At 44.2% G+C, this 14,878-nt stretch overlaps 1 protein-coding gene and 1 long non-coding RNA gene across 5 annotated transcripts in view; one reads left to right on the forward strand and one right to left on the reverse strand.

The window, feature by feature from the left end:
* The window catches only part of LOC309518869, a 213,773-nt gene that overhangs the window by 58,232 nt on the left and 140,663 nt on the right, over positions 1-14,878 (forward strand). The window lies entirely within an intron of this gene.
* Positions 86-14,878, reverse strand: part of RBBP6 (RB binding protein 6, ubiquitin ligase) — a gene marked incomplete at its 3' end in the record, with an annotated part of 29,950 nt that continues 15,157 nt past the window's right edge. The window contains exons 5-17 of one of the 4 annotated variants that reach the window (XM_082199315.1): positions 13,830-13,918; positions 13,605-13,701; positions 12,892-13,031; positions 12,082-12,254; positions 10,884-10,987; positions 10,247-10,566; positions 9,113-9,212; positions 8,953-9,031; positions 8,806-8,863; positions 6,753-7,118; positions 6,292-6,393; positions 3,504-5,252; positions 86-2,102 (exon numbers count right to left, since the gene is read on the reverse strand). In XM_082199315.1, coding sequence (XP_082055441.1) covers positions 557-2,102; positions 3,504-5,252; positions 6,292-6,393; positions 6,753-7,118; positions 8,806-8,863; positions 8,953-9,031; positions 9,113-9,212; positions 10,247-10,566; positions 10,884-10,987; positions 12,082-12,254; positions 12,892-13,031; positions 13,605-13,701; positions 13,830-13,918 — 4,923 coding nt within the window. Of the gene's footprint in view, positions 2,103-3,503; positions 5,253-6,291; positions 6,394-6,748; positions 7,119-8,805; positions 8,864-8,952; positions 9,032-9,112; positions 9,213-10,246; positions 10,567-10,883; positions 10,988-12,081; positions 12,255-12,891; positions 13,032-13,604; positions 13,702-13,829; positions 13,919-14,878 lie in introns of those variants that run through there. The other 3 variants (XM_082199317.1, XM_082199316.1, XM_082199318.1) reach the window with 3 other exon arrangements.

The raw sequence follows: 14,878 nt of genomic DNA on the forward strand, positions 1-14,878 counted from the left end.
TGAAGGGTAGAGCTCATTGGGGAGGTGAGGGTCACCTTCCCTTCCTTGCCTGATTAAAGCTGGTGCTGCAAATCTAACACATTGATTATAAAGTTTAATGAATTCTTTTTTTATTGTAATCCAAAAGTAACAGAACAGGGCTGTAATGCATTCCACAAGTCCTCTGGCTGATATTTTAGAACCGATATCAGCCCTTTTCTTTTTCCTGACAGGCAATTAAAAAAAAAAAAAATTAAGTGTGAATTTTTTCACAGTACAGTAAACACCACCCAAACTATTTTAATGGTGGTTAAAAGAGCCCCCCCCCAAATAAAAATAAAATTAAATAAAAAACCCACCTCCCTCCCCCATATCACATGGTCACAACTCACAAGTCTGTACAAAATGTTCACTTTATAAAGCTCTGATGTAAAAATCAAATCAAGCAGCAATTGTGTAAGTGCAGCACAGGGCCCGTCATGGCATTATTTACAAGGCTCTCGTTTGTTTACATTATAACAAAATTTCACACAGGCGACTCAGTCCCTCTGTAGGTCGGTCCACCCCCTGCCCCGCCCTAGAGGGGGGCTGCCTTAGCTTTTTGGTCGTCTCCTTTCTCCTTCTCCTTGTTCTTCTTCGACTTCTTCTTCTTGTGTTTGTGTTTTTGGCTCCGCTCTGCCTCCGACTCTGTCCCGCCGTGCTTCTTGTGCTTCTTATGCTTTTTGTGCTTCTTGTGCTTCTTCTTGTCCTTCTTCTTCCGCTTCTTCTTGCTGTCCTGGCTGTCGGCCGAGCTGGCACTGCTGCTGCGGCTCCGGCCTTGGCTCTCAGAAGGGCTCTGGCTGCGGCTGATGCTGGGGCTGCTCTGGCTCCCGCCAGCTGGGGGGGGCAAGACTGCTGTCCCCACCGCTCCCTCCTTGGGCTTACTGTTCTCGGGGGCCTTATCCTTCCCCTCCCGGGTGGCTCTTCCAGGGGAGTCCTCTTGCTTTGTAGAGAAGTTGCTGTCGCTGTCACTCTCATTGTAGTCTGGGACGAAAGCTGCCTCGTCCGTCTCCCTCGTTGGGTCAGACGAGAGACGGGCAGAGTGGCTGGGCAGTGGCTTCGGCTTGGTGGTGCCCTTGTCATTCGGCACCGTTGTCCCTGGCTCTCTTGCCTCTGGTGAGCAGCGCCGGTGCAAGGACTTGTTCCCACCTGCCACCCTCTCCTTGTTGCTCCAGGTAGTCTCAGAGGACGGGCGTTTCTCTCTCTCCTTGCCCGAACTCCTCTCCTGGGACTTGTGTTGTTCTGTAGAACGTCTGGAGTCATAAGGAGCTTTGTGGTCATTTGGCCTCCGGTCCCTCTGAGGGCTGTAACTGCCTCGCTTTGAGTCCCCAGCCTCCTTTTTGGGCTGCTCCATTCGCTCATCCCTAGCCTTGTTTTTTTGTCCAGAGGTGGCAGAATCACGGCTGCGAGGAGGAGAGACCTTTTTCCGTGCCAGGTCGCTCCTTTCCTCTCTTCGCTTGGAACCAGAATAGTCTCTGCTACTGCTGCTGTCGTAGTCAGACTTTTTGTCCCAGTTAGGAGTGAAATCCTTCCCAGAGGACCCATGGGCAGCTTCATGTTTATCTGAAGACCTGGCCTCTTTGGAAGAGTTAGAAGAGCAATTCTTTGCATTGCTTTGTTCGGCACTGCGTTCGGAGCGCTCCTTCTCCTGCTGAGTGCCACTCTTCCTTTTCTCAGAAGAGTCTTTGTCAGATGCAGCGTGATCCCTCTCTTTGAGTTTCCCTTTCTCATTGGACAATAACACTGTTTTGGAGTTTTTGGACTCAGGCTGTGAACTTTCAGGATCCTTTTCACTGTGTTTGAGGGAGTTGGATGGCTTTGTGCTGACATTCTTGACGACACTCGAGGGCTTCCCAGCTGCAGAGGGAACTTGCACAGATTTAACGTCGTTCTCCTCTTCTTCCTCCTCAGAGTCAAAATCATCTTTATCCCACTTGGACTGAGGAACTTGGATCATGATGATGACATCTTCGGCAGGGGCTGTTATGTCATTGTTGTACTCTTCCATGGTCTTGATGACAGTTCGCTTCATGTCCAGCTTATCTTCTGACTTTCTTACAGGGCTTCCTCCAGCAGAACTGGTGCTAAGGAAGGAAAAACCAAAGACAGCCTATTAAGGAAGACATCAAAGCAGCATAATTTAATTCCAAGTTTAGATTGTGGGGATATTCTTTTTTTTTACAGGGCCAAAAGCCCCACTTTACTATTTTATTTTCACATAGAAAACAGCCCTTGCATCAAGGAACTGGCCTGGGGTTTATTTTTTCCCTCAGGAACATTGGGGTCCAGAGTCCCATCCCCTCTATCCAGGCCACATGTGTGGTTTCCCACTACAGAAAAGTAAACTTAGTAACCAAGCCTTAATTCTTCTCACTTTAGAGAGAGGGGCTGTTGTGACTCAAGAGATTTCTGTTTGACAACAAAAGGTGCAGGGAACCTCGTTGACACAGTGGGCTGGATTCAGCTATGGCAAACCTTCTGCAGTCCACGCTTGGCAGGCAGGATTGTTCTTTTGCAAGCGTGCCATGCATTCAATGTCGTTAAAATGCAGCAAGGAATGCAAGCCGTGCTGCCAGATCAGATCCACTGGAGTGGATCTAACCTGGCCAAAAGTAGCATAGTGGGCACTCAGTGCCAAAATGAAACAGTGCCGAATGCAAGTGGTTCTTGCAGAGGCTCCCAATTGTTTCTTTGCTGTTTGCATTTGGCATGGAATATAAAACTGTACTGCTTTCAGCAGACATCAGGTCTGCTTGGGAACTTCAATCAGGAGCTCCTGAGTGGATCCAAATCCCGATGTAGCCTTCCCATCAAGCCTGGGTGACCCTTTGGAGGTCTTATTTTAGCATTTTCCATCAAGGGAAAATAATCATTGCCTGACACAGCCAATTAGGCTATTTTCCCCACCTGTCATGAGGGCACTTTGCACACCTGACATCAAATGATATTGTGACAGGTGAGTATGACAGGGGGGAGGGGGAGAATGGGCCTCTAGGGCAAATGAAGAGCTCTGAAAGGCCCCCTCACCCACAGATCACAGAGTAGCATTGATAAATTAACACTAGTAAGCCACATCAGGCAATGATTCCTTCCCTTCAATGGAAAATGCTGAAGTGATATTTCCAATGGCCAATGGCAAGTGCACTTTACCTAGCCACAGGCACAAAATAACTGACACAGCCCAGACATAAAGGAAAGGTGGGCAAATTGCTTCATAAAAAACCTCATGCTAGAAGGGAAATTAAAAGGCCATGACTCAATCTGGACTGCTTGGGACTGGAGGGCAACTGATCTATATCAGAGGGATTGATCTGGCTTGTCCATAAGACGAACGACCCAGATCCAGACCAGCCAACGTCAGCTACTTATCTTCTATTCCCACCTGGGTTTAAGAGAGGCCAAATCAAAGCATAAGAAAGGAGGCAGGACTCAACATGACATGGACAGGAAGTGAAATTAATTTTTAAGTTTTAATCAGGAGGTACCTGGTATAATCAACCAGCGTCAGACCAGATCCATCGGCAGCTGCGGCTTTCCTCCTCAGCTTTCCTTTCGCCTTCTCTTGTTTCCCTTTGCTGCTGGGGGGTGGCTCAGGCTTCTCGGCTGGAGCCTCCTTCACTGGGGGGACATTTTCAACACTGGCAATCTTCTTGCCAGTTTCTCGGTTCAGCTTAATCTTTTTTGCTGGAGCAACCGGCAAAAGCGCTTTGTCCTTTTCAGGGGTCCTCTCTGCTTTTTCACCCTCTGGCTCAGTTTTCCCCTTTGGCAATGGTTTCGACTCTACAATGTCAGGTTTGGACATTTTTAACGACGGCGTTTCGTGATCTTTGTCTCCTTTTTCCTCGCCTTTCCTTTTCCTTTTCTCTGGCTTTGCATCCACAGGCTTGTTCTTGTCCACAGGTTTCTTTGACTTCTCCTCCTTACTCGATTGCTTCTCTTGCTTGACTTCCTTGGGGGGATCTTTCTTGGCCTTCTCCTCCTTGGTTGATCTGGTTTCTGGATGCTCTTTTGAGCTTCGGGGATGAACCTTGCGTGGCGTACCAAGTGCCTTCTCATCTTTCTGAGAGGACACTGACTTGATAGGATCAGCCTTTGGCAACTCCTCCTTGGCTTTTTTCGCAGGAGGATCTGCCCGGGGGGATTTTTCACGATCTGCCTCCAATTTCTCTTGGGGTGCTTTAGCTGGCTTCACTTGCACCTCTTTCTTGGTAGTGGCAGGGCCTTCTGCTTTTCGCTTTGTCTTCTCGGCTTTTGCCTTTGGCTTCTCTTTCCTTTCCTTGTCAGAAGTGGGTTTGAAGGCAACGGAATCTGCTTCCATTGGCTCATCTCGGACAGGAGTAGCATCATCCCTGCTTGGGAGCATGAAGAGTGGGTCAGGCTTGCTGCCCTCTTCCCCAGGGGCAGGATCCCGTGGCTTCCGCGAGCCTTCCAACAGGTCAACATTGGGGAAGCCTTCGCCCTCGTCCCCCTTCCTTCTTTTGCGGTGCTTCTTGTGTTTGTTTCCCTTCCCGTCTCCTGGTGGGATCTCAACCTCCTTGTCTTTCAGTTTGGCCACCTCTTTCATGCCATGGCCCTCTCTACTTGGAAGCTTCTCAGAGTAGCCAGTACCTACATTCCGATTCCGATGGCCCAGCCCTCCAGGATAATCGTCTCTACGGCCCCGAACGTACGGGGAATTCTCTCGCCTAGGGCCAGGAGGACCAAAGCGCTCTGGAGAGAAGTTCTCCCTGTTAAGCAAAGGCCTGGGCTGGGCTCCAGCTGTGTAGCCCTTGTAGTATTTCTCGTACCACTCCCGGTAGGTCTCCCACTCCCGGAATCTCTCTTTCTCAAATGGGTCTCTCATATCCACGGATCTGCCATAGTACGCTTTCATGTCGTAAGGTGGAATTTCTCGGTATCGGCCGAAGTATTCCCTTTCCCCTTCTGCCTGCTGAACAGGGCGTTTGTTTGGGGACTGGCCTCTGTAAACTGGAGACCTCGATCGAGAATGATATCTTCTGTAGGGGGGTGACCTGGATCTTGAGCGGTTATAGCCGTGGGATCTTGACCTGGAACGGTAGTTCCGACTCTTCCCCCTGCCCCTCCGTGGGTAGGGAGGAGACCGTGAGTAGGAGCGGGAATGGGAACGGCTGAATGACCGAGAATAGGATCGAGAACGGGATGAGCCCGATCGGGACTTGGAGTACGTATAGGAACTTCTTGAGTATGAAGATGCACTGTATGGCGATTTGGACCTTAAGAAACAAAGCAAAGGGGGAGGGGGAAGGAAAGATGTGTAACTGTAGCCTCTTCACTTTTGTACAAATTATGTGGCACAACCACAGTGAAGAGCATTCCCTTTTTTGTCACAGAATCTGTTATGAAGCAGTCACTGGAGATACCTAGGAGACAATGCACAGAGCTCTTCTGGGCACCCCAACAACTCATTCAAGCTCAGTGGGACTTTTACAGCTTTATTATTATCACTATTGTCAATGAAGAATAGCTCCTCACTCTGCACCAAATAAGTTATGACAAATTGCTTTTGTACACCCAATATTTAAGAAGCAATTCACCAGCTGATGGTGACAGCTCCTCTTTGGGAAACATTTTCATGCACTATGTGACTAGCTAACAGAGTATCCAAAAATTATTGGGTCTGCAGACAATCATTAGCCTTTATTTCAGAGGTTACTTTCACAGAAAGCTACTACTGGACATTTTGTGTGCATTCTCAAAATAGCCCAGGAACTATTTAACCCTTAAAAATCCAAAACAATATTTCTTTCAAAGCCTTAGCAAGTTCAGAGCATGTTGTTCCTCTGAATATTGGGGAAAAGTTGTTGTATAACATTGCCTGCAGTTAGCATCAAGGTTGAAATGTAGGACAACAGATGCAAATCTGTATCCTGCATTAGTCTTCATAGGAAAAATGCCTATGAACATAGTAAGCCAGGTTTGGGGAACCGTTGGCCCTCCAGATATTGCTGAACTACAACACCCATCATCCCTGGCCACTGGTTATGCTTGCTGAGGGGCTGATGGTAGATGTACTTCAGCATTATCTGGAGGGCCAGAGGTTCCCTGTACCTGCAATAAGCCATGCTATTTCTGACTGTTAGCCCACCTTGCCCAGTACCATTTGCACTGAGTAGTAGCATCTTTCCCCATCTCTGTACTACATAAGACCCAAAAACTAGATATGATGCCAGGGACTGAATAGGGATCTGCAAGGTGAAAAGAACGGGGGATTTTGTTCCGGCTCATCTATACAGGCACAATAAAAACAATTACCGGGAATAAGAGCGCCTGCGTTCCTTCTGGATTTTTTTATATTCCATCAGTTCCTTAGCAAAATCATTTGTAAACTCATCAAGCTTTGACTTTTTCTTTTCCCTGTCAAAAGTGAGAGATCGTGATGTCAGGTCATTGGGCAATGTTAAAGGCGGTATTAAGAGAACCACACCACTCAAAAAAGGACTCTGCATGCAACTGAGATGTGAACATGCTACAACAAAGCAAAAAGCAACGCAGGTTTCCAAGAGATGCTTCATGGCATTTTGTTAGAATTACAGTTTTCTGGGTTTGAGATCTGAAGGATTATTTTTATTGGTGAAAACCAACATTTGAAATCTCACGTTATATGTCATTTTTGCTTACGGCAGACGCATTTTTAGCATAGTTTTGCAGTCTGATATTCTACGGAAACAGAAGAATGAAATATAACGGAACTTCATTCAGAGCCAAATACTTACTCCTCTTTAAGTCTCCGCTGTTCTCTGTAAAACTCCTCCCTAGAGAGAGGAGGTGCTTGTGTCGTTGGGATGGCATTTGAATGAGCCGTTGGTACTGGTGTTGGTACCCAAGGTGTTGATATGTTTGCTGGAGCTGGGGGGTATCCCGGAGGGGGGACAGTGTACCCAGCAGGTGGAGGTTGACCAGGTGGAAACTGAGGAGGAAACTGTGGTGGAGGTACCCCCGGTGGAAGAGGAAGTGCATGGGGAGGAGGAGGATACAGGGGAGGAGGAGGCACGGGCACAAAGACTGGTGTTGATGCTGGCAGTGTTGGGGCCTGAGTCCTTTGTGTACGGTCACTATGCGGGCGTCCTCGGTTTGAACTTCTAAAGAAACCCAAAAACACGTTGTCACTGAGTGTTACACTTGCCCCTTGTTCTCAAGAGAGAAACGTGAAATGGATAGCACCCCTCTGCAGTAACTGCCCATCCTCAGGCTTACAGCCTACCCAGTCTAAACTGTTCTTTTGCTCCCCCTCAGCACTTCCGGTTCAACAGATCCTCCCAAGAGCCCTCCCTGTCACACACAACACTTACCACAGTTTTCCTCCTCCAAGCCTTTCATGAACATTAGTTAATCTGCTACTGCTGCTGTTTTAAATGCCTGCCATCCAGCATCCCCATCACAACTGCATTTCTTTTGTACACTGGCATTTTGTAGATGTTAAAAAAGGATACCTAGCACAGTATGTCTAATACAGACCTGTCAGGGTTTGGATTTCTCTACCCTCTGCCTATGGCTTGCAATTCAAAAACTTGAGGGTGCCTTCAAGCAATCTAAATTCTGCTGCCTGGCAATTTGAAACCCCGGCCCTCACCCTGTGCTAAAAACTACCCATTTTAGCCCAATGGCAGCTAATGATGTTGATGTTGGTACCAGCAACTGCTGCAAATATGCTGTAAAATGTTTTGCAAACCTACTCCACATATTCCTCAGCAATTATGGAGTCAGTTGTCCTGTAACATCTCATTTTGCTCCCTGCCTCCTTTCAATTATTTTATAAATTGTTAATTTACTAAGTTGTCAGAGGCTGATTTACCCTGTTGAAATGAAAGGGAAAGTGAAACTACTCACTAACTTCGGCCTATTCTATCCCCAGCAACTTATCAAAACAGGGTAGATAAAATAACTTTAGTGTTCAGCGCACTGGAGTACATCTTCTGTCCAGTTTTTCTGCACATTCCTGTGTGTACAAAGCCCCAGAACAAAGTATTGCAGGGGTCTACTAAATCACAGGAATGAATCTTATCTTAAGCAGTTAATTCTCCTCTAAGCTGGCTTTCAACACTGATTTATCATTTGGAAGAAAAAAACCTACTAGGCCTTGCTTGGGTTCTAGTTCATCTTCTCTTCTGTTAAAAGTTCAGTATTTCATTTATGCATCTCTTCTGTTTTCTCCTCTAGGGCTTACCGATAGCTCAATGAGCAATTTGAGTAGACATTGTGGGGTTCAATGTATCCCCAATAGCTTTTGGACTAGATAAGAGTCAACTGAGATAAGACTCAACTGTGTTGAGTTGAATAACTTCCACTTGTGAAACGGAACTTTCCTCTCTCTCCTCCTCACAAGCACCCCCAACATCTTTTCCCAAACCTGCCATGGGGTATTGGGGAACCCCCAGAGTAGATTCGGGGGTTGGGCTGCAGCAGCAGGAGAAGGTCCACTGCACAAGCAGAAGTTGTTTCAATCATGCAATGTCTTCGTTGGATACAGCTCTATTTTTATGGAATGCAGTATCGATCAATATTATATTTTATAATAAACTGGAGTTATTTTGAAATCAATCATATTTATTTCTAATCTAGGACTTTAAAGGTGTCCCCGAATCCTGATAACAGTTCGACACTTTAAAAAATGGAGTGAGGTTAGAGTGTTGCTCGATACCAAACTAGATCCTTTAACCAGCAACTTTTTAAAAAGCCTCTCTATGCATATCAAGCTGTTTAATGTGCTTATCATGTTCTAAACTTACTACCTAAGATACAAAAAATATGTTTTGGAGGTATACTTACGGCTCCCAGCCTGACCTATTGCCTGCAGAGCGAACAGGATTAGTTCTCATCGGTTGACCTATGATGAAAAGGGGAAGAAGTTGCTTATTAAATGTAGATGGCAGGCCTATTGCAAAAAATAGCCAAGAGCAAACTTGTACCACTTACCCATGGTGGGTATTGAATGCCCATGACAGCCCAGCTGTCCTGGCAAAGCTGGCTGCCCAAGCACAGGAACCTGATAGCCCTGCAGAAAGGAAGAGGAACAGAATTAGACTGTGATGCTGCTAAAATGTGCAAACAAGTTTAGTTCCAAAACAAAGCTTACCTTCTCCTCCATCACAGTATTAATTGACAGTGTGGAAGGTGGCTTTGAGTGTTCTGAGGCAGTCACTATAGCAGCAGCTGGTCCAATACCATCGCCCTCACTGCAGTGAAAGAGCCAAATTCAAGGTTAGGAACTACTAGGCAAGAGACTGAAAACGAGAGACTGGGTGCTACAAAGTCATTCTGCAGACCCTGGAGGTAGTCATAGTCACAATACTTTAAAAAAGGTGGGGAAGGGCAGGCAAAACAAATCAACACACATAATTAAATGGCTGGGAGAACCTCTCTATGAAGAGTTTTGCGGTTAAACAGATGAGGTGCATATATCAGAAAGGAACTGTGCTATGACTAAGTTTTTCAATGAGATGTTAATCTGCCTCATGTGGTGTGGATAGGCTCTGGAGAACCTTCCAAGCCATGGTTTCAGGAGAATTGACATGCTATGGATTCACCAGGTCCCTCCTGCCCTGCCTCCCATTCTCCATTTCCTGTTTAAAGTTAATCAGTTTGCTGTGATATCCAAATTGGCAATTTATAGCATGGCATGGCTCTTGAGGACTATCTGAATTGAGCTGACGGCCGATGAGAACATTGTAGTTTGAAATTTAATCAAATAATACAGATAAAGAATGATTATTGCTTTCTTGGATGCTTGCAGCACCCAAAGGAGAAATTCTTGAAATTCACTAGGATATTCTCACAGCTTCACCTAGCTCACTTTGTCTTTTAAGATTTCAAACCTAAAATCTTAAAAGGCAAAATGTGATACAAGCATAGCAATATCAATCAATCCCTGGAGATTGCATGAAATTCAAAACAATGTAGTAACTCATTAAAACATATAAGCATCATTTCCCTCCCATAAGAACACTCAATTTTAACAGGCCAAAAGCAAGCATTGGGCTTGATTTACCTTACTTTGGATTTGATTTCTAAGAACCCTATGTAACTTGAAAACTCACTGCCAGCCTTAGAAAAGTTACTAAGACATACAAACACACTCAAGAACTGGCAGTCAATCCTTCCAGGGAGATAGGCATACAAATGGTTAGACACAACACTACCAGAGCCCAGGACAGTATAAAAGCGAAGCCAAGCTGTCAATCTAGTGGCCTCTTTCTACAAACAGACCTACCGGAAAGGTCCTTCTGGCTTGTCAGCATGAATTGCCAGGGACATTGGTGCAGAGACCTCACTAGCAGATGTGGTGGCAGAATGGCTGACTGACAACGTGGGTGTTGAAGATACTGATTGGCCAGGAGCTGATGACAAGGTGAGGGATGCAGGTGTAAGAAGAGGAGCAGAAGTGGCTGGAATCATGAGGGGATCCTGCTGCCTGGAACCTGTTGGCCTTTGTAATGAAGGCACATTCCGCTGAACTACCGGTCTAGGTGGCTGGGCCTGTTTGCGAAGTCTTTTTGTGTAGCCAGTTTCGTTTTTGAAGTTATTTACAGCCTAGAGAAGAAAAATCACCAGTCAAGAGAAATAATTAAGCATATCAAAGCTTCCCTAAGATTGCATCAAAACATCTGTGCTACTTGGTATCAGGCCTGGTGAGGTCATAAAAAATCAGATCTTGCTGTGGATACCTTTACTGCAGGAAGGGACACAGCATGTGGGTCAATTTCTTGGGTGGCAGGTCACAGAGGGACCAAACCAGCTTAACTCCCACCCCTTCTCATCCGGGCCAACACAGTGGATCAGTAAGAATAAGGGGGAAAGAGATGTACACTCAGGCATGCAGAACTGGATACAGATAGATCTCACGTTACCTGGCGTAAAAATTTGTTGGCAATTAACGCATCAGGAGAAACATCTGTCTGATGACAATTTGGGCAGGTATGTTCCTCCGATTCTAGCAGCGATGTTCTGATACCTGTGAATGATTTTTCAATGCCATGTGAAATGTGTAACTGTTATATAAATCTTCACACTCTGCTCAATGGTACACATGTACTAGCACAGCTACTAAGACTGCAAACAACAAATGCCAGAAGACTTCTAAATGTGGATGTGCTGTAACTAAAAGGACACTGCAAAGGCCACAAAATAGTAGATCAGTACAGAAATCTAGTAGCAACTTTGGGATCCAAAGGGCATGTCCCAAAGCTGTACACCCACTGCAGTCGCATATGCCTCCTGAAAAGCCGCTGCTCCAGAAGGGGGTGGGTGGTTGTCCTTCTAGAGGCATGGAGGTGCAGAGGGAGACTCCAATGCCTGAAAAGGAATGTCCTTGCTTTATAAAGCATTCCAGGTCAGAATTTAAGCAAGACAACAGTTTCAGCTTTTTTATTATGAATATTATTATTAATTGCCTTCTTTTGTACATCAAGATGATGCACAAAACAGCTATAATCTACAGAAAATAAGTGGATGAAATTGAAAATTACATCAAATAAGCACCCATGGCAGAGCCTTGCAGACCAAAAATGTCTTCAACTGTTTCAAAAGAGTGCAGATAGCCAGCTCTTGTCTTATCTCAAGAGGGATGTTGTTCCATAAAACAGGTGCAACCACACTTAAAAGGGCACTCTTGAGTTACTGTGGAAAGGGCTTTTGATATCTTAAGAGTGTACCATATAGCCCAAACGCCAATGAACTTAAGGAAAAAGTAGAATTCTGTGGGTCAAAGGAAGAGTAAAAATTTTGGCTAAAAATTAACGAGTCCGGTTCCTGCCTCTTAAAAACAGTAATGAAGCAGTCCAGTATGGTATCTGAAGAAGTGTGCATGCACACGAAAGCTTATACCAAGAATTAACTTAGTTGGTCTTTAAGGTGCTACAGGAAGAAATTTTTTTATTTTGACTATGGCAGACCAACACGGCTACCCATCTGTAACTGAAGCAGTCCAGGTGCAAGTAAGTACATTCTTCTATTCTCCTCAGGTTATGCTAGAAGTGGGGAAACCCAATCAGCCTTGCTCTTCTCCCATCACATTCAGACACACACAAGCCAGTTCATGGAACTCACATTCATCACAGTAGCTGTTTCCACAGCAGGGAATGACCACAGCATCAGTCATTATATCTTTGCAAATCAGACACAAAAGCTCATCTGGAATAGGGTCATCTTCTTCTGAGGAAGACGATGGCTCCTCTGGCAGGAAAGGGGGCTTCTCTTTCTTTCCTATAGCATAAGCAGCACTGAAAACACAGACACACATCTTGGTCTTAAAAAGGTGAGACAATACATGATGTTAAGCATTAAATATATGTGTTTAATATTTATTATTATTTATTCCACTTGTATCCCACCTTTCTGCCCAAAGAACTCAACACTACAATTCCCAGCACTCTTAACAGGCTACAGTTTGTGGATAGAAGTAATGTTCTGTTTATGGTGTGGATTTGACCCAAGTCACAGGCCTAGTCAAATAAATACTATATTCTAACAACATCCTGCCTTATATTCAATGAACTCAAGCAGTTTACAATTTCAAACCAAAACACTGGAGGACAGAATCAAACCAGAATTATCAAAGAGAATAGTTCCAGGAGAAATCAATAAACAGGAGACTTTCCCTCCACTGCAGCAGCAAAATGGTAAAACCAGGTGTTTCTGGAGGTGTTTTTGAAAAGCAATGTTTTTGTCTGATGCCGAAGACATTGTCTGATGCCATAAATGAACTGTCACAAGCATTCACAATTATAACATTTTTATATTGGTTTTTTTTTACAAATATGCTGCTTACAATAAATAAGATTCCCTAGTTGCAAAGCTCTAGCTAGGAATATTGAACGTTAGAGACAACATTTCTGTTCTAAAGACCTGCATACTTACGCATCAATAGTTGGGATGGCATATTTCCCTGTGTTTGTGAGCATGGCACCCTTGGTATTAGGGTCCTGCACCTCCATCATGAAACTTCGGGGAATTCCTGTGCTCTTTTTAATCCTGGGAACAGACTCAAAGTTTTTGTCCTATCGAAGGGGTATAAAACACAAAAGATCTCTCTAAGCTATAAGAGAAAGAATCAACAGCTTCTCCAAACAGAACCCCTGCCCAAATTTAACTAAGCTTCTTGGCTTGTGTTGAAACAACATTGTTCAGGCACATGACATGAACTTTGCAGCTTCACCAAGGATGCTATTTAAGTCAGTCACATCCCATTTGAAGCATGAAAGAATTGAACAAAATTGTCTACTGCTCTTAGAATGTTTACTGTAAGCTATCATTAAGAAACTACTTTTCATAGCGAGCAGTGCCCCGCAATAATAATCCATGACAGGTAGCCCTCCCTCAACCCCACTGATCTTGCATTACTGGAGTCAGTGATACAAATACAAGGTGGCACTACCAAATGGATAATTGAAGAGACAGACACAATCTGAAAGTGGAGAGAAAGGAGGACTTAACAGGATATTACACTCCCCCATATACAATAAACCAAGAAATAAAACTTTAATTTTCTTGCTACTGGTTTAATGGAGGTCTATGAAAATAAAGATAAACAAGTTAACACTAATCAAAACTTCCATTCCACAGTCCCTTACCCCATTGGTCGGGCAGTTCTTTATGTAATGGCCAGCTTTTCCACAACGAAAGCAAGTGTATGTTGGCGGAGGCGGACCCAGGGGTTTCTTCATGTAACTAAAAAGGTGTAAGAAGAGAAGTGTGTTTCTTTGCTGTTTTGCTTTAATTAAGAAGATAGTAAATCTGTAAATTTTTCCAAAGTTAGCTTTTTAAAAAAATTGGTTTGTGGCATGCTGAAGACTTACTTGATTGGATCATATTCGTGGCCAGACTGTGACATCATAGCTTTAATTTTATCTTCTTCGGAAGCATTGGCTTCAGCCAGATTGGCGGTCTGTTCAATAGGTAATCATTTGACACACACATTAGAAACACATTTAAGTCCATCCAGTCAAAGACAAACACCACTCATCCAATCCTGTAAAGAGCAGCACAAAGCTAACTGAAAGTTGCCTCAAAAACAGCTCTTTAATATCAGATTGTCTTGAAGATGTTCCAGGGAGTCCTTATGCCGTTACATGATGTTTGTGTACTTGCTAACCTAAAATGAAAAGATAAAAAACTCTGCTGGGGCATTCTAACTAAACCTTAGGTGCAGTTTGTATCTTATGTAATGGCTTGTGTAACTGCTCCAGTTTGCCGTGATAAATTTAAATGGTCTGGAGTTAAGTGTTCTGAAAGATGCCTTTTGTAATACTTACAAGATAAAAGGCATTGAGCTGTTTCCTTTTGTAAAGTGATGCTGTTCACTACTGCCTCGATTTGCTATATAATGCTATGCATTATTTATGCTTAAAATATTTAAAAGGACAATGTCATCCTGAAAACTGAGGGTTCAGAAGCCCAGCTAGACCACCTTTAAAAACTTGGGAAATGGGCTTGTTATTCCCTTTCAGATGTCTTTAAAAGGAAAATGCCTGAGTGCAACTGAATGTATAAAAAAAACTGCATCGCACCAACGCACAAAAAAATTCAGACAAAATAATTTCCCCCAACTGGAATTAAAGACAGCACAAAATGCTTTGGAAACACAACTTTCAAGATGACACTACCCTTAAGGTGCAAGCCCCAAATGTGAGGCTCCCTTATTGAGCTAATGTTTCCAGAAACTTGGTACCTGTTAGGATGGTTCATTACACTCTATAAACAGATACAAGCAGGGTCTAAGGACTGGTTTACTAACTGTTCAGATATTCAATCACTTAACATTCAGATCAGCCACACATACTTTATACATTCATCCACAAAAGCAACCAGCTAGTTTCAACATTTTATTAAACAGTTGATTAAAATA

Source organism: Podarcis vaucheri (assembly GCF_965113315.1).
Source record: "Podarcis vaucheri genome assembly, chromosome: 14".
In the NCBI taxonomy this organism is placed as follows: domain Eukaryota; kingdom Metazoa; phylum Chordata; class Lepidosauria; order Squamata; family Lacertidae; genus Podarcis; species Podarcis vaucheri.